General features: G+C 35.3%; 1 protein-coding gene and 1 long non-coding RNA gene across 16 annotated transcripts in view; one reads left to right on the top strand and one right to left on the bottom strand.

The window, feature by feature from the left end:
* LOC149129226 (uncharacterized) overlaps positions 1-17509 on the bottom strand; it is a 44440-nt gene extending 26931 nt beyond the window's left edge. For 10 of the 15 annotated variants that reach the window (XR_016240168.1, XR_016240169.1, XR_016240172.1 and 7 more), the window contains exons 1-4: positions 17362-17504; positions 14019-14037; positions 12502-12675; positions 7722-8796 (exon numbers count right to left, since the gene is read on the bottom strand). Coding sequence is in view for 4 of the 15 variants with exons in the window: in XM_089346688.1 (XP_089202814.1) it covers positions 8588-8796; positions 12502-12675; positions 14019-14037; positions 17362-17457 (498 nt within the window). In the remaining 11 variants the exon portion in view is untranslated. Of the gene's footprint in view, positions 1-7000; positions 8797-12501; positions 12676-14018; positions 14038-17361 lie in introns of those variants that run through there. The other 5 variants (XM_089346688.1, XR_016240177.1, XM_089346689.1 and 2 more) reach the window with 5 other exon arrangements.
* On the top strand, positions 6673-13805 carry LOC149129227 (uncharacterized). Its single transcript, XR_016240180.1, has 3 exons — positions 6673-6778; positions 6907-7209; positions 13037-13805. It is a non-coding gene; the product is annotated as an uncharacterized LOC149129227 (long non-coding RNA).
* Positions 17510-20109: the final 2600 nt, after the last annotated feature.

The following is a 20109-nucleotide window of genomic DNA, read 5'->3' as shown; positions in this document are numbered from 1 at the left end:
AATGTAGTAATGTGTGTGTGTGTATATATTATGAATCGAGCAATGTATGTACTTGTGTGTATATATTATGAATGTAGTAATGTGTGTGTGTATATATTATGAATCGAGTAATGTATATATTATGAATCTAGTAATGTGTGTGTATATATTATGAATGGAGTAATGTATGTATGTGTATATATTATGAATCTAGTAAGGTGTGTGTGTATTATGAATGGAGTAATGTGTGTGCTTGTGTGTATATATTATGAATCGAGTAATGTATGTGTATATATTATGAATCGAGTAATGTGTGTGTGTGTGTATATATATTATGAATCGAGTAATGTATGTATGTGTATATATTATGAATCTAGTAATGTGTGTGTATATATTATGAATCGAGTAATGTGTGTGTATATATTATGAATCAAGTCATGTATGTATGTGTATATATTATGAATCGAGTAATGTATGTGTATATATTATGAATAGCGTAATATATGTGTATATATTATGAATTGAGTAATGTGTGTGTATATATTATGAATCGAGTAATGTGTGTGTTTGTGTGTATATATTATGAATCAAGTAGTAATGTGTGTATATTATGAACCTAGTGATCTATGTGTGTGTATATATTATGAATCGAGTAATGTATGTATATTATGAACCTAGTAATGTATGTGTATATATTATGAATCTAGTAATGTGTGTGTGTGTGTATATATATTATGAATCGAGTAATGTATGTATGTGTATATATCATGAATCTAGTAAGGTGTGTGTGTATTATGAATGGAGTAATGTGTGTGCTTGTGTGTATATATTATGAATCGAGTAATGTATGTATGTGTATATATTATGAATCTAGTAATGTGTGTGTGTGTGTATATATATTATGAATCGAGTAATGTATGTATGTGTATATATTATGAATCTAGTAATGTGTGTGTATATATTATGAATCGAGTAATGTGTGTGTATATATTATGAATAGCGTAATATATGTGTATATATTATGAATCGAGTAATGTGTGTGTATATATTATGAATCGAGTAATGTGTGTGCTTGTGTGTATATATTATGAATCAAGTAGTAATGTGTGTATATTATGAACCTAGTGATCTATGTGTGTGTATATATTATGAATCAAGTAATGTATGTATATTATGAACCTAGTAATGTATGTGTATATATTATGAATTGAGTAATGTATGTGCTTGTGTGTATATATTATGAATCTAGTAATGTATGTGTGTGTGTGTAAATATTATGAATCGAGTAATGTATATGCTTGTGTGTATATATTATAAATCTAGTAGTGAGAGTGTGTGTGTATATATTATGAATCTAGTAGTGTATGTATATTATGAATCTAGTAAGGTGTATGTGTATTATGAATGGAGTAATGTAGGTATGTGTATATATTATGAATCGAGTAATGTATGTATGTGTATATATTATGAATCGAGTAATGTATGTACTTGTGTGTACATATTATGAATGTAGTAATGTGTGTGTGTGTATATATTATGAATCGAGCAATGTATGTACTTGTGTGTATATATTATGAATGTAGTAATGTGTGTGTGTATATATTATGAATCGAGTAATGTATATATTATGAATCTAGTAATGTGTGTGTATATATTATGAATGGAGTAATGTATGTATGTGTATATATTATGAATCTAGTAGTGTGTGTGTGTATATATTATGAATCGAGTAATGTGTGTGTGTATATATTATGAATCGAGTAATGTGTGTGTATATGTTATGAATGGAGTAATGGATGTATGTGTATATATTATGAATCGAGTAATGTATGTGTATATATTATGAATCTAGTAAGGTGTGTGTGTATTATGAATGGAGTAATGTGTGTGCTTGTGTGTATATATTATGAATCGAGTAATGTATGTATGTGTATATATTATGAATCTAGTAATGTGTGTGTGTGTGTATATATATTATGAATCGAGTAATGTATGTATGTGTATATATTATGAATCTAGTAATGTGTGTGTATATATTATGAATCGAGTAATGTGTGTGTATATATTATGAATCAAGTCATGTATGTATGTGTATATATTATGAATCGAGTAATGTATGTGTATATATTATGAATAGCGTAATATATGTGTATATATTATGAATCGAGTAATGTGTGTGCTTGTGTGTATATATTATGAATCAAGTAGTAATGTGTGTATATTATGAACCTAGTGATCTATGTGTGTGTATATATTATGACTCGAGTAATGTATGTATATTATGAACCTAGTAATGTATGTGTATATATTATGAATTGAGTAATGTATGTGCTTGTGTGTATATATTATGAATCTAGTAATGTGTGTGTGTGTGTGTAAATATTATGAATCGAGTAATGTATATGCTTGTGTGTATATATTATAAATCTAGTAGTGAGAGTGTGTGTGTATATATTATGAATCTAGTAGTGTATGTATATTATGAATCTAGTAAGGTGTATGTGTATTATAAATGGAGTAATGTATGTATGTGTATATATTATGAATCGAGTAATGTATGTATGTGTATATATTATGAATCGAGTAATGTATGTACTTGTGTGTACATATTATGAATGTAGTAATGTGTGTGTGTGTATATATTATGAATCGAGCAATGTATGTACTTGTGTGTATATATTATGAATGTAGTAATGTGTGTGTGTATATATTATGAATCGAGTAATGTATATATTATGAATCTAGTAATGTGTGTGTATATATTATGAATGGAGTAATGTATGTATGTGTATATATTATGAATCTAGTAAGGTGTGTGTGTATTATGAATGGAGTAATGTGTGTGCTTGCGTGTATATATTATGAATCGAGTAATGTATGTGTATATATTATGAATCGAGTAATGTGTGTGTGTGTGTATATATATTATGAATCGAGTAATGTATGTATGTGTATATATTATGAATCTAGTAATGTGTGTGTATATATTATGAATCGAGTAATGTGTGTGTATATATTATGAATCAAGTCATGTATGTATGTGTATATATTATGAATCGAGTAATGTATGTGTATATATTATGAATAGCGTAATATACGTGTATATATTATGAATTGAGTAATGTGTGTGTATATATTATGAATCGAGTAATGTGTGTGTTTGTGTGTATATATTATGAATCAAGTAGTAATGTGTGTATATTATGAACCTAGTGATCTATGTGTGTGTATATATTATGAATCGAGTAATGTATGTATATTATGAACCTAGTAATGTATGTGTATATATTATGAATCTAGTAATGTGTGTGTGTGTGTATATATATTATGAATCGAGTAATGTATGTATGTGTATATATTATGAATCTAGTAAGGTGTGTGTGTATTATGAATGGAGTAATGTGTGTGCTTGTGTGTATATATTATGAATCGAGTAATGTATGTATGTGTATATATTATGAATCTAGTAATGTGTGTGTGTGTGTATATATATTATGAATCGAGTAATGTATGTATGTGTATATATTATGAATCTAGTAATGTGTGTGTATATATTATGAATCGAGTAACGTGTGTGTATATATTATGAATCAAGTCATGTATGTATGTGTATATATTATGAATCGAGTAATGTATGTGTATATATTATGAATAGCGTAATATATGTGTATATATTATGAATCGAGTAATGTGTGTGTATATATTATGAATCGAGTAATGTGTGTGCTTGTGTGTATATATTATGAATCAAGTAGTAATGTGTGTATATTATGAACCTAGTGATCTATGTGTGTGTATATATTATGAATCAAGTAATGTATGTATATTATGAACCTAGTAATGTATGTGTATATATTATGAATTGAGTAATGTATGTGCTTGTGTGTATATATTATGAATCTAGTAATGTATGTGTGTGTGTGTAAATATTATGAATCGAGTAATGTATATGCTTGTGTGTATATATTATAAATCTAGTAGTGAGAGTGTGTGTGTATATATTATGAATCTAGTAGTGTATGTATATTATGAATCTAGTAAGGTGTATGTGTATTATGAATGGAGTAATGTAGGTATGTGTATATATTATGAATCGAGTAATGTATGTATGTGTATATATTATGAATCGAGTAATGTATGTACTTGTGTGTACATATTATGAATGTAGTAATGTGTGTGTGTGTATATATTATGAATCGAGCAATGTATGTACTTGTGTGTATATATTATGAATGTAGTAATGTGTGTGTGTATATATTATGAATCGAGTAATGTATATATTATGAATCTAGTAATGTGTGTGTATATATTATGAATGGAGTAATGTATGTATGTGTATATATTATGAATCTAGTAGTGTGTGTGTGTATATATTATGAATCGAGTAATGTGTGTGTGTATATATTATGAATCGAGTAATGTGTGTGTATATGTTATGAATGGAGTAATGGATGTATGTGTATATATTATGAATCGAGTATTGTATGTGTATATATTATGAATCTAGTAAGGTGTGTGTGTATTATGAATGGAGTAATGTGTGTGCTTGTGTGTATATATTATGAATCGAGTAATGTATGTATGTGTATATATTATGAATCTAGTAATGTGTGTGTGTGTGTGTGTGTATATATATTATGAATCGAGTAATGTATGTATGTGTATATATTATGAATCTAGTAATGTGTGTGTATATATTATGAATCGAGTAATGTGTGTGTATATATTATGAATCAAGTCATGTATGTATGTGTATATATTATGAATCGAGTAATGTATGTGTATATATTATGAATAGCGTAATATATGTGTATATATTATGAATCGAGTAATGTGTGTGTATATATTATGAATCGAGTAATGTGTGTGCTTGTGTGTATATATTATGAATCAAGTAGTAATGTGTGTATATTATGAACCTAGTGATCTATGTGTGTGTATATATTATGAATCGAGTAATGTATGTATATTATGAACCTAGTAATGTATGTGTATATACTATGAATTGAGTAATGTATGTGCTTGTGTGTATATATTATGAATCTAGTAATGTGTGTGTGTGTGTGTAAATATTATGAATCGAGTAATATATATGCTTGTGTGTATATATTATAAATCTAGTAGTGAGAGTGTGTGTGTATATATTATGAATCTAGTAGTGTATGTATATTATGAATCTAGTAAGGTGTATGTGTATTATGAATGGAGTAATGTATGTATGTGTATATATTATGAATCGAGTAATGTATGTATGTGTATATATTATGAATCTAGTAAGGTGTGTGTGTATTATGAATGGAGTAATGTGTGTGCTTGTGTGTATATATTATGAATCGAGTAATGTATGTATGTGTATATATTATGAATCTAGTAATGTGTGTGTGTGTGTATATATATTATGAATCGAGTAATGTATGTATGTGTATATATTATGAATCTAGTAATGTGTGTGTATATATTATGAATCAAGTCATGTATGTATGTGTATATATCATGAATCGAGTAATGTATGTGTATATATTATGAATAGCGTAATATATGTGTATATATTATGTATCGAGTAATGTGTGTGTATATATTATGAATCGAGTAATGTGTGTGCTTGTGTGTATATATTATGAATCAAGTAGTAATGTGTGTATATTATGAACCTAGTGATCTATGTGTGTGTATATATTATGAATCGAGTAATGTATGTATATTATGAACCTAGTAATGTATGTGTATATATTATGAATTGAGTAATGTATGTGCTTGTGTGTATATATTATGAATCTAGTAATGTGTGTGTGTGTGTGTGTAAATATTATGAATCGAGTAATGTATATGCTTGTGTGTATATATTATAAATCTAGTAGTGAGAGTGTGTGTGTATATATTATGAATCTAGTAGTGTATGTATATTATGAATCTAGTAAGGTGTATGTGTATTATGAATGGAGTAATGTAGGTATGTGTATATATTATGAATCGAGTAATGTATGTATGTGTATATATTATGAATCGAGTAATGTATGTACTTGTGTGTACATATTATGAATGTAGTAATGTGTGTGTGTGTATATATTATGAATCGAGCAATGTATGTACTTGTGTGTATATATTATGAATCGAGTAATGTATATATTATGAATCTAATAATGTGTGTGTATATATTATGAATGGAGTAATGTATGTATGTGTATATATTATGAATCTAGTAGTGTGTGTGTGTATATATTATGAATCGAGTAATGTGTGTGTGTATATATTATGAATCGAGTAATGTGTGTGTATATGTTATGAATGGAGTAATGGATGTATGTGTATATATTATGAATCGAGTAAGCTGTGTGTATATATTATGAATCGAGTAATGTGTGTGCTTGTGTGTATATATTATGAATCTAGTAAGGTGTGTGTGTATTATGAATGGAGTAATGTGTGTGCTTGTGTGTATATATTATGAATCGAGTAATGTATGTATGTGTATATATTATGAATCTAGTAATGTGTGTGTGTGTGTATATATATTATGAATCGAGTAATGTATGTATGTGTATATATTATGAATCTAGTAATGTGTGTGTATATATTATGAATCGAGTAATGTGTGTGTATATATTATGAATCTAGTAATGTGTGTGTACATATTATGAATCGAGTAATGTATGTATGTGTATATATTATCAATCTAGTAGTGTGTGTATATATTATGAATCGAGTAATGTATGTGTATATATTATGAATCTAGTAATGTATGTATGTGTATATATTATGAATCTAGTAAGGTGTGTGTACATATTATGAATCGAGTAACGTGTGTGCATATATTATGAATCGAGTTATGTATGTGCTTGTGTGTATATATTATGAATCGAGTAATGTATGTATGTGTATATATTATCAATCTAGTAAGGTGTGTGTACATATTATGAATCTAGTAAGGTGTGTGCATATATTATGAATCGAGTTATGTATGTATATATTATGAATCTAGTAATGTATGTGCTTGTGTGTATATATTATGAATCTAGTAATGTATGTGTATATATTTGTCAGCTTTATTTTTCAAGGTCAATAAAACAGTATGAAGCGAAAGTGACATATCGATTACAATTCAATCAACAGAAAATTAGCATGCATGTGGCTCAGTACTCCGCAGACACGTCTTCTTCACGTAATTTACAAAGAAATACAATGTGACAAGGCCGGTCCCTTTGAATTACAGGTGTAAGTGATTTTTGCCAGGTAAGTGGACTGGGGTACGGTGAAATTAATGTTTAAGTGGCTGTGTATTCCACAGACGTGTTCCCTGTGAACGGTTTTCGTCGAACGAATCAAACTTAATAAATTATCGAAAAGAAAATAAAATGTCTGGTCCTGGGGTTGTAAACAAGTGATGGCGGATACAAATACTGACTGAAACCGGTCAAAGAAATAAGACAGAGAAAGAAATAAAGACCGTAAGGAGTGGATTTGGTAGGCGGAAACTGAAAGAAGCCCGTTGTATATATGTATGTGTGTGTATATGTTTGTGTGTCTGTTTGTCCCCACCTCCCAACATCGCTTGACAACCGATGCTGGTGTGTTTACGTCAACGTAAATTAGCGGTTTCGGCAAAAGAGACCGATAGAATAAGTACCAGGCTTACAAAGAGTAAGTCCTGCGGTCGATTTGACCGACTATAAAGGCGGTGCTCCAGCTTGGACGCAGTCAAAAGGACTGAAACAAGGAAAAGAGTAATTTTAACGAGTTCCTACCGCCATCTTCACCGCCATTGCTATGACAAACCAACAACAAACACCAGCGCCATCTATCTGTAACGTCTCTATTTTACTCTGGCTTCTCCGAGTTACTTCCCTTTGTTTCTCTGCGATCAGAATCTTTATTTCGCTGGACGAATGTGTTTTAGCTTCTAAGATCCTTCTGGGATCGATTATTAATTAAAAGACGAACATTGAGGGGTCAATGTAATTAACTACCCCCGCCCATGCGTATAATTGAAAGGATTACGAACATTATTATTATTTTTAAAGGCAGAATCGTTAGCACGCCGGAGAAAGTGCTTAACGGTGTTCAGTCCGTCTTTACGTTCTGAGTTCAAATTCCGCCGATGTCGACTGTTCCTTTCAACCTATAAGGGTTAGGGTAATTAAAACGCTAGGGGGTCAACATAATCGACTAGTCCCCTCCCTCAAAATATGTAGGTGTGTTTGTGTGTCTGTGTTTGTCCCCCCACCATCGCTTGACAATCGATGCTGGTGTGTTTACGTCCCCGTAACTTAGTGGTTTCGGCAAAAGAGAATAAGTATTAGGCTTACAAAGAATAAGTCCTGGGGTCGGTTTACTCGACTATAAAGGCGGTGCTCCAGCATGGCCGCAGTCAAATGAGTGAAACAAGCAAAGGGAGCTGGCTGAGTCGTTAGCACGTGTGGGCGAAATGTTTGGCAGCCGTTCGTTTGTCTTTATGTTTCGAGTTCAATTTCCAGAGGCCTCTCGTTCTTTCGGGGGTCGATAAAATAGGTGCCAGTTGACCACTGGAGTCCATGTAACCAACTAGTCCAACATTTTAGGCGTTCTACCCCCACAAGCCACATTCCTAGCGCTCCCCACCCCCATCTAACCATTACAAACATGCATACAATTCGTATAAATTAATTAAAGAAACTGTCCCTGTCAGATGACCGCACAGACCTATTATGGGGCCAACTGACCCCATAATGGTTTCTGTCAAATGATGTAAGATTAAAAGAAAAAATTCCTGAGGTTGATTCATTTGGTTGTAGAATTCTTCAAGCTTCAAGGTGGTACTCCAGCATGGCCACGGGCTCGTGCCTAAAACAAGTGAAAGATAAAAGAAATACAGATTTCTAAGTGTCCGGAGATGCCTGTTCGTGGAATTGCAGTCTTACTTTTGGCTAATTACTCTTAATTGATTTAATTAAAATATATGTTCAGTAATTTCCTTAATTAAGATTTAAACAAACATTAAATAATTTAATGAGTAACAATATTATTATTATAGGTTGTGTGTGAGTAAAAGATGGGATGGTCACAACTGGAACGTCTGACTGGATCAGGAGTGACCTGGGGCTAAAGAACGACTACAGCCACTAATACTAACTGCTACGCTGTACATTAGATAATGTAGTTCTAGATACACTATGCCTGAATATAAGGTGGGGTGGTCACGACTGGAACATGTTTAATCGTAGGTCTGCCTGGATCAGGACTGACCTGGGGCTAAACAACACCTATAGCCACTAATACTAACTACTATACTATACATTAAGATAATGTAGTCCTAGATACACTATGCCTGAATAAAAGATGGGATGGTCACGACTGGAACATGTTTAATCGTAGGTCTGCCTGGATCAGGACTGACCTGGGGTGAAATAACAATAATTAATTAAAGAATACAATTAATTAATGAAATGAATCTTTCTGTTTCATCACTGTGTACTTTAAATTAATTAAAATGTTTCCGTTAATTATAATTACAGTAATCTTCACCATTTGGCCTCAGTTCAGTGACCTGGCAACATTTCTAGCACCCTGGACAAAATGCTTGGCTGCAGCCATGCTGGAGCACCACATTCAAAGGTTGAACCATTCAAGTCAAACCTGGCAGTGTTTTATTTTTAAAGTTCAGTTCTTATTCTATCAGTTTTATTCTGCCAAACCACTAAGTGATGGGGCCATAAACACACCAACACCGGCTGTGAAGTGGTGGCGGAGGACAAACACAGATGCAAAGAGAATCTGGAACTCGACTGAGGAAAGAAAACTCCGAATGACCCATCCTTGATTTCTTTGTATCATCTCTCTGGATGTTTTGCGTTCTTGTCCCTTTTTTGTATTTTACATATATATATATAATAATACAAAGGATATATATGCATGTATACACACATATATGTACATACTCACATTTACATGTGTATAGAGATGCATATCAGGGTACAGGACGTTAGAACAATGAACTACAGACAACGGAACGAACACATAAGAAAACAGAAAGCCACTTGGAATTATTCCTTCGTCAGCTGCCTCTATTCTAACTAGACGTTTCGAAGATATGGAGCCTGGTGTAGCCATCTGGTTTCACCAGTCCTCAGTCAAATCGTCCAACCCATGCTAGCATGGAAAGCGGACGTTAAACGACGATGATGGTGATTCACAAAAAGTATGGGGGTTTAGTTTACAGGTGATTTAAATGATTAGGTACACTAGATAAGTACTGTAACGGATTACTAGGGCTCCAGGGGTTATAGCCGGGACGGTATTTATGGACTCATTGCAGATTTCCAATGCATCGGATACATAACTTTTAAACCGGACACTAAACATTAAGGCAAGGCAAACATTTCAAGACATATACAATATTATTATTACAGGAAGAAATTCAAAATCTATATAAGATACAAATAAGGAAATAATTTTATTCTCAAATGCAGGATAAACGCTCGGCAATAGAGAAAGACTTTGACGTTTCGAGCCTACGCTCTTCAACTAAAATAATATATATATATATATATATATATATATATATATACACATACAAACTCCACAGGCTTTTTTCAGTGTCCGTCAACCAAATCCACTCACCAGGCTTTGGTTGGCCGAGGGCTATAGTAGAAGACACTTGCCCAAGGTGGCATGCAGTGGGACTGAACCCAGGACCATGTGGTTGGTCAGCAGGCTACGTACCACACAGCCACTCCTGCACCTATACATATGTATGTAGTTTATAGATTAGAGACAGGTAGTCTCAACATAGAATACACTTCATAGTGTTCAAGAGATTTCAACTTGAGCAGGAAGAGGAGTAAATGTAAGGAGAAGCAAGTTAGACATGTTGGTATACAAAAAATATACACATGTATGCAGATAAAAAGGTCCGACTTACACAGAATATAAATGGTATCAGGAATTAAAGGGGTTGACTAAGAGCTTTGAGAATCCAGCAGTTGTTTGTGGAGGAGGGGCTTGGTGGTCCAAAATAATGATTGTAACTTGATTCCATCATTGGGTAACACCAGCCTCTGTCTTCAGGGAAGAATTTTACATTTGGGGTGTTGACAGAATGCACTGTGCTTTTTTATTAACCACAAGGGGCCACAAAGAGGGGACAAACAAAGTATGTGGGGACATATAACATTGACGAACATTGAGGGGTCAATGTAATTAACTACCCCCGCCCATGCGTATAATTGAAAGGATTACGAACATTATTATTATTTTTAAAGGCAGAATCGTAAAGAATCGTTAGCACGCCGGACAAAGTGCTTAACGGTGTTCAGTCCGTCTTTACGTTCTGAGTTCAAATTCCGCCGATGTCGACTGTTCCTTTCAACCTATAAGGGTTAGGGTAATTAAAACGCTAGGGGGTCAACATAATCGACTAGTCCCCTCCCTCAAAATATATATAGGTGTGTTTGTCCCCCCACCATCGCTTGACAATCGATGCTGGTGTGTTTACGTCCCCGTAACTTAGTGGTTTCGGCAAAAGAGAATAAGTATTAGGCTTACAAATCTCTCTATCTGTATGCAGCAGCATGTATGTACATGTGTGTGTATACAGATGCATCTTACCATCTGGCAAAAACAAGCTGTAATTCACGGAGGTCAAATAAGAGCAAAACATATCTAGAGTTGTCTACCCCGTTCGATACTTCAATAGCAAAAAAAATTATTATTTTTTGTGGTGGTGGTCATATTTCTGGGTACAGGGTGGGCCAAAAGTCACACACGAAAATATAACATCTTATACTACTATTAATCATCATTATTATTTTGTGTAACATTGAAACACTGTTGGTCGATTATTGTTTTATTTGTTTCAGTCACATGACTGCAGCCATGCTGGAGCACTGCCTCTCAGTCGAACAAATTGACTCTAGGAATTATTTTTTCTAAGCCTAGTACTTATTCTATCTCTTTTGCCAAACTGCTAAGTTACGGGGGACGTAAACACACCATCGGCTATCAAACAATGGTGGCAGGGACAGACACACTCACACATATATATATATATATACACACGACGGGCTTCTTTCAGTTTCTGTCAACCAAATCCACTCGCAAGGCTTTGGTTGGCCCGAGGCTTAGTGGACACTTATTTAAAGTGCCACACAGTGGGACTGAACCAGGAACCATGTGGTTGGAAAGCAAGCTTCTTTACCACACAGCCTGCGCCTGATTAGTGCAAAGAGTCCATGCAACATGCAGTGTGCAGGACAAATACCAATGGTTGCCCCCTCCCCTATCTGTGCTAAAGAAAAGTCCAAAGAAACCAGTGCAAAGATCTCTGCAGGAAATTCTGTTCCTTGTACAACAAACAATAAAAAAATCTGCAAATGGTGAATGTTTCGAACCCTTGTAATCAGGATGTTGACATTTCCTAATTAGTTTTGTGTTGTAATTAACCATAAAGTGCTGTTTTTGAAATATGGGGGAGAGGGGGGTCTCAGTGTGTGACTTTGGGCCCATCCTGTATTTTGACAGATTCAAAGCTAGCAAGGGAAACAGACTTACCTACCCATAAAGCACCTTTTGTCTGACGCTCTGCCGATTCAGAGACATGACAGTAGTAGTAGTAGTAGCAGTACTTGTGGGTGGTGGTGGTCGTAGTTGTAGCAACAGAATTTAGAAAGATATTAGAAATAAGGAGGGAGGGAGGGATGAGGTGACAATCATGAGTTTCCTGCCCTGAAATATTGTTAATAGTAAAGCTGTGGTGGTGAAAAAGCAAACGAACAAACGAAAAAAAAACCCAGTAACCATGACGACATTACAGACTCCCCCAACACATACATACTGAAGAGGCAGAGAGAGAGAGAGAGAGAGAGAAACGGGGGCAGTTATGATGGCTAAGGAACTAAATGAAGGGACAACAGACCTACCAGACTATCTAATGGGAAAACATTGAGCACACACAAACTCCCTCACTTTGGTGGGGAGAATAAGGAGAGTTTAGCTTAACCTGGGGCCCAATGAGTTTGATAAGAGTAACAAGAAATCATTATTATTATTATTATTACTATTATTATTTTATTTCACTCCATTTTAGAAAAACTGAAACACGTCTTTGACAATTCCGGAGCACATTGGACTTGTTTTTCAGTCTGGTTGCGATGGTGCAACAAAACAGAACAGAACAGTTGTGGACATCTCCAACCAAAAGCATCGTGAGAAAAAGCAACATCGCATACAACAGCCGGTCAATTTGTCCGAGAAGTTCATGCAATACGGTGTGCCCAACACATAGCAAAGTGGACCCCTCACCACCGAGATGTCTCTGTCAGAAAGAGGCTTTAAAAAGAAAAAAAGTCCAAAGAAATTTGTGCACACATTGTCACAGGGAGTTGATATTCCTCATGCAACGAAGAATAAAAGCTACAGACATTTGCTAATTTGTTTTGCTTTCTAATTAAATATAAATGGGTTGTTTTTGAAATGTGCAATAGAGATATTAGAGTCTTAATCTTGGCACATGACCTTTGGCCCCCCCCCCCAACTTGTATATATTTTTACAGAAAGACGCATGCACACACACATTTTTAAAGATGTCCCGCTCCCCAGCCCCATTATTCCAATACAACTTTGCTAAAACCTTACTGTATGGTGCGGTCAGCTACCATTTATGAAGGAAAAATATTATTACACCAAGCTGATAGTGAGAGAAAAGGACAACACCAGCACTGCCGCCACCACAGCAGAAAAGAAATTTGGCAGATGACGTCTATGTGCACGAGCGTGTCTATAAATGGTTAAGGAGAAGCAGCAAGGGGTCAGAGGTTGTGGTATGATGGGGAGGAAGAGGAGGAATAAGGAAGAAATGAAAACAGGAGGCAAGAATGTTGGAAGGGAGATTAATAAGAATAATAATTATTGTAATTTCAATAACATCATCAGTACAAATATAAGCAGGCAGCTAACTCCCCTTCTCCTCTTCTTCTTCTCTCAGTCTGTGTATATATGCATGCGTATATGGACATGTTGTACACGCACACGCACATACACATTTATGTAATGTATAATGTTATATATACCGACATCTATGTGGAAAAGCTGCAAAGACAAAGAAAAAAAGATTAGACAATAAAACCACAAATCCCGAAAAAGACAAAAAAACAATACAAAATAGATAAATTCTATCCTCATTTACCATCCATTTTGTCTGCTGGCATCGGCTGGACATCTTGGGAGCAACTGGGCAAGGCCAGGAGCCACACCATATAAATAAATATATATATATATATATATATATATATATATAAATAAATAAATAAAAAATATATATATATAAATTAATAAATACATAAATAAATAAATGAATAAATATATAAGTAAATCAATAAATAGTGTTCAGGATGCTTTTTACATTACAACCATGGAACCGGGCAAGGCCAGGAGCCACATTATTCTGGATACAAGGAAATGATCCAGAATTACAAACTGATCATCCACTAATATGTGCAACTCTATATTAAAACTTTCTTGTGTACCCAACCCAGTATTAGCCAATATACATCATTCCCAGTGGTGCATTTATTTCGAGATGCTCTGTGTTGAATAACTCAGTTATCATTCAGCCAGTTTTAGGAACAGAACGTGACTAAGGTATGGTGGGAGATTTTAATTGAGAACTTCTAAAAACAACACAACATTTGTAGTTGGAGCCAGAGCCAGTTTCAGCCGGGTTGGTAACGAAAATTCAATCTTATAATAATTCTGCTTCTTCCTCCGTTACTCAGCCCATTCGTGAGGCTGTCATGTGATTGGCTGAAGTCAGGGAGGCTGCGAGTGAAACGTGGAATTCTTTTTAACTCAGTCTTATTCCTTAGTTATTTCATCTGACTGTAATGCCTTCTTCATGTGATTGGTTGAAGGGAAAAGTGAAGAAAAAGAGGGGAAGCGTGAGAGAGAAGTCTATAAAATTGTGAATAAAGCATCATCATTTAATTCTGCTTCCCATGGACGGTTTGACTGAGGACTGGCAAGCTAAGAGGCTGCACCATGCGCAAATTGATTTGGCAAGGTTTCTACAGCTGGATGCCCTTCCAAATGCCAACCGCTTTACAGCAGGTGTGTGAAATGGGCTAAAAAGCTTGGTTCATCTGTCACATGGGTCCTCTCGCAACATTTATACTGTCCACTTAGGATACACCGACCTAACCTCTGGCCAGAACCTAACGCCAATTTCCCTGAACTCTTGCGGGGTCACCATGTCTGTCCCAAGCGAAAGCCCGAAAGCAAAAGTCATACGCACTAGTTGTCCTTCTGCTCACATGTCTGTCTTACTTGCAAGGCCCCTTGACCGTTCATACGTCATCACTTACCTTATACTTCCAGCCTATCCCACCATCTTTGTCATATATTATGTGTAGTAAGAGGCTTGCTTCCCAACCACATGGTTCTGGGTTCAGTCTCACTGCGTGCCACCTTGAGCAAGTGTCTTCTGCTATAGTCTCAAGCCGACCAAAGCCTTGTGAGTGGTTTTGGTGGATGGAAACTGAAAGAAGCCCACCGAATATATATGTGTGTGTGTGTCTCCTCATGTCTGTGTGTCTGTCTCCCATCACTGCTTGATAACTGGTGTTGGTGTTTATGCTCCTATAACCTAGCAGTTCAGCAAAGCAGACCAAAATAAGTGCTGGATTCGATTCATTCGACTAAAACAGAATTTTTCAAGGCCATCACTTAGGGGCCGGTGTCGGTTTTTTGACATCCCTAAAATGTAGTGGTTTTGTAAAAGGAGATTTATAAAAAAAAGAAAGAAACACCTCCTGTGTTCATAATGTCTACATACATACACACTCACACAAACATGTATATGGGCATACACACACAAACATATATGTGCATGTACGTACTCATATGTATACACATATCCACACTCCAAACACTATTATGACAACTTACTGATTGTCCTCCAAGTAAATGCATAAACTACGGTTTAAGCAACATATTACCTGCCTCTGGACGCCCTCTTCCCATGACGGTACCCATACAGGTGATCCCCAGGAGTACCTCCGGATTTAAACATCCCCTGGTTGCTTGGATGCTTCAGACTACCCCTGAAGGATCGAGGCAAACCTACCACTTACCTATATATATATATATATATATATATATATATATATATATATATATATATATATATGTATGTATATATATGTATGTATACATATGTATGTATATATATATATATATATATATATATATATATATATATATACATACATACATACATGTGTGAGCATGTATTGTACGTGCCAGTAATCTAAAAATGTATTCCAACAGACAAGGTAACTCTCATGGAACTAGGCAACCGAAATATAATGCTTTCAAAAACTAAACCTTTTCCAGGTGTCTTTGGACAAACTTAATCTTCTTGAGACGCAGAGACTCTTAAGGAATGAAGAGACTCTTAAGGAACTGAGAGAGATGAACACGAATTTGAGACTTTTGATTAGCAACACTGATGAACTCACTCGCTCCACACAAGAGGAAAAGAAGAGAAAGAACAATCCCTGCAACAGCTCAATCAACATTTGTCCAAATTATGCACCACTCTTCATTCTTTACCACATAATAATTGCTTAACTGAAAATCCACCTAAAGATGATACACAAGATAGAAGCCCATCCCCCTCCACTAGCAACTAAAAACCGCATTATACACATATAGAATGAAAAACTTAAAGCCAGAAAGGTTACTTTCTGGAACATGATCAAAAACAAGCACAAGGCAGAAATTTATGAACACTGGTTAAATTCTGCCTCATAAACTTCAAATTAAACGTATTCCAAACGAACAGGACCAACAAAGACAATTATGGGAGAAACTAACACTTGGAAAACATGAAGACAGAAATAGAAGTGCTTAAGCTTAGAGCGCTGAGCAATGAAGAAAAATTGAAGAACATAGATGAGGAAATCTACAACGAATTAAAGAAACATTGAGATGGTCAACGCTTGGAAAGTGTCTTTAAACTGTGGCAAACAACTTGTGAAGCTGAAGAAACAAACCCGCTACAAGGCTGGCAAAGACAAAGCAATTTGTTTATTAACTACGAAACACAGTTCATCGTAGAATAGGCATCGGATAAGCCCTTGCTGAAGGAAAATAAACCAAAAACATACACAGAAATGTACCCAAGCTTATCGAACACAAACCAGAGACGGACAAGGGGAGGCAACTTCACCGACCTTACATCCCCAAATAACTTAGAAACAACAATCAGGAATTCAGCCGACAACAGAGAATCTGGACGGAATCTTCTTGGCATCCTACAAAGAAATCAAAGGTTCCATAGAAACGTCGAGACGAAGCAAAACTTTTGCGAACCAATCCACCCCCCATCATCTCACAATAAATGGAAGAATTTACCTTCGAGACTTGGTTACTTCGATCAGAGAGGGTGGGTCGATTCTGGATTGTCGAATGCTTTTCATAGACTTCGTTTAAATATATCTTGCTAGACATCAATCCGTCCCTTGTCACACTCAATCAGTAAAGCTAGCTGCGTGTCTTTAGCCGCAGGTATACGTACGAAATGTATGGGTTTTTTTTTCTCATGTTCCTTTCTTTCTTTTACTTGTTTCATTCATTAGACTGCGGCCATGCTGGAGCAGCGCCTTAAAGTTTTTTTTATATAATATATACTAGCCTCCCTCTTTCACACGATGCTACACACAGCATATATGTTTGTATATATATATATACACCAGCTGCCTTAACTCGTACAAGTCAGTGGATCAGTGGGTATAAGCAGGTGTGTGAAATGGGCTAAAAAGCTTGGTTCATCTGTCACATGGGTCCTCTCGCAACATTTATACTGTCCACTTAGGATACACCGACCTAACCTCTGGCCAGAACCTAACGCCAATTTCCCTGAACTCTTGCGGGGTCACCATGTCTGTCCCAAGCGAAAGCCCGAAAGCAAAAGTCATACGCACTAGTTGTCCTTCTGCTCACATGTCTGTCTTACTTGCAAGGCCCCTTGACCGTTCATACGTCATCACTTACCTTATACTTCCAGCCTATCCCACCATCTTTGTCATATATTATGTGTAGTAAGAGGCTTGCTTCCCAACCACATGGTTCTGGGTTCAGTCTCACTGCGTGCCACCTTGAGCAAGTGTCTTCTGCTATAGTCTCAAGCCGACCAAAGCCTTGTGAGTGGTTTTGGTGGATGGAAACTGAAAGAAGCCCACCGAATATATATGTGTGTGTGTGTCTCCTCATGTCTGTGTGTCTGTCTCCCATCACTGCTTGATAACTGGTGTTGGTGTTTATGCTCCTATAACCTAGCAGTTCAGCAAAGCAGACCAAAATAAGTGCTGGATTCGATTCATTCGACTAAAACAGAATTTTTCAAGGCCATCACTTAGGGGCCGGTGTCGGTTTTTTGACATCCCTAAAATGTAGTGGTTTTGTAAAAGGAGATTTATAAAAAAAAGAAAGAAACACCTCCTGTGTTCATAATGTCTACATACATACACACTCACACAAACATGTATATGGGCATACACACACAAACATATATGTGCATGTACGTACTCATATGTATACACATATCCACACTCCAAACACTATTATGACAACTTACTGATTGTCCTCCAAGTAAATGCATAAACTACGGTTTAAGCAACATATTACCTGCCTCTGGACGCCCTCTTCCCATGACGGTACCCATACAGGTGATCCCCAGGAGTACCTCCGGATTTAAACATCCCCTGGTTGCTTGGATGCTTCAGACTACCCCTGAAGGATCGAGGCAAACCTACCACTTACCTATATATATATATATATATATATATATATATATATATATATATATGTATGTATATATATGTATGTATACATATGTATGTATATATATATATATATATATATATATATATACATACATACATACATGTGTGAGCATGTATTGTACGTGCCAGTAATCTAAAAATGTATTCCAACAGACAAGGTAACTCTCATGGAACTAGGCAACCGAAATATAATGCTTTCAAAAACTAAACCTTTTCCAGGTGTCTTTGGACAAACTTAATCTTCTTGAGACGCAGAGACTCTTAAGGAATGAAGAGACTCTTAAGGAACTGAGAGAGATGAACACGAATTTGAGACTTTTGATTAGCAACACTGATGAACTCACTCGCTCCACACAAGAGGAAAAGAAGAGAAAGAACAATCCCTGCAACAGCTCAATCAACATTTGTCCAAATTATGCACCACTCTTCATTCTTTACCACATAATAATTGCTTAACTGAAAATCCACCTAAAGATGATACACAAGATAGAAGCCCATCCCCCTCCACTAGCAACTAAAAACCGCATTATACACATATAGAATGAAAAACTTAAAGCCAGAAAGGTTACTTTCTGGAACATGATCAAAAACAAGCACAAGGCAGAAATTTATGAACACTGGTTAAATTCTGCCTCATAAACTTCAAATTAAACGTATTCCAAACGAACAGGACCAACAAAGACAATTATGGGAGAAACTAACACTTGGAAAACATGATGACAGAAATAGAAGTGCTTAAGCTTAGAGCGCTGAGCAATGAAGAAAAATTGAAGAACATAGATGAGGAAATCTACAACGAATTAAAGAAACATTGAGATGGTCAACGCTTGGAAAGTGTCTTTAAACTGTGGCAAACAACTTGTGAAGCTGAAGAAACAAACTCGCTACAAGGCTGGCAAAGACAAAGCAATTTGTTTATTAACTACGAAACACAGTTCATCGTAGAATAGGCATCGGATAAGCCCTTGCTGAAGGAAAATAAACCAAAAACATACACAGAAATGTACCCAAGCTTATCGAACACAAACCAGAGACGGACAAGGGGAGGCAACTCCACCTCTCTTACATCCCCAAATAACTTAGAAACAACAATCAGGAATTCAGCCGACAACAGAGAATCTGGACGGAATCTTCTTGGCATCCTACAAAGAAATCAAAGGTTCCATAGAAACGTCGAGACGAAGCAAAACTTTTGCGAACCAATCCACCCCCCATCATCTCACAATAAATGGAAGAATTTACCTTCGAGACTTGGTTACTTCGATCAGAGAGGGTGGGTCGATTCTGGATTGTCGAATGCTTTTCATAGACTTCGTTT

This window comes from Octopus bimaculoides, unplaced genomic scaffold (genome assembly GCF_046866305.1).
Source record: "Octopus bimaculoides isolate indiv1 unplaced genomic scaffold, ASM4686630v1 contig95, whole genome shotgun sequence".
Classification (NCBI taxonomy): domain Eukaryota; kingdom Metazoa; phylum Mollusca; class Cephalopoda; order Octopoda; family Octopodidae; genus Octopus; species Octopus bimaculoides.
This window is presented reverse-complemented; position numbering and strand designations above follow the sequence as displayed.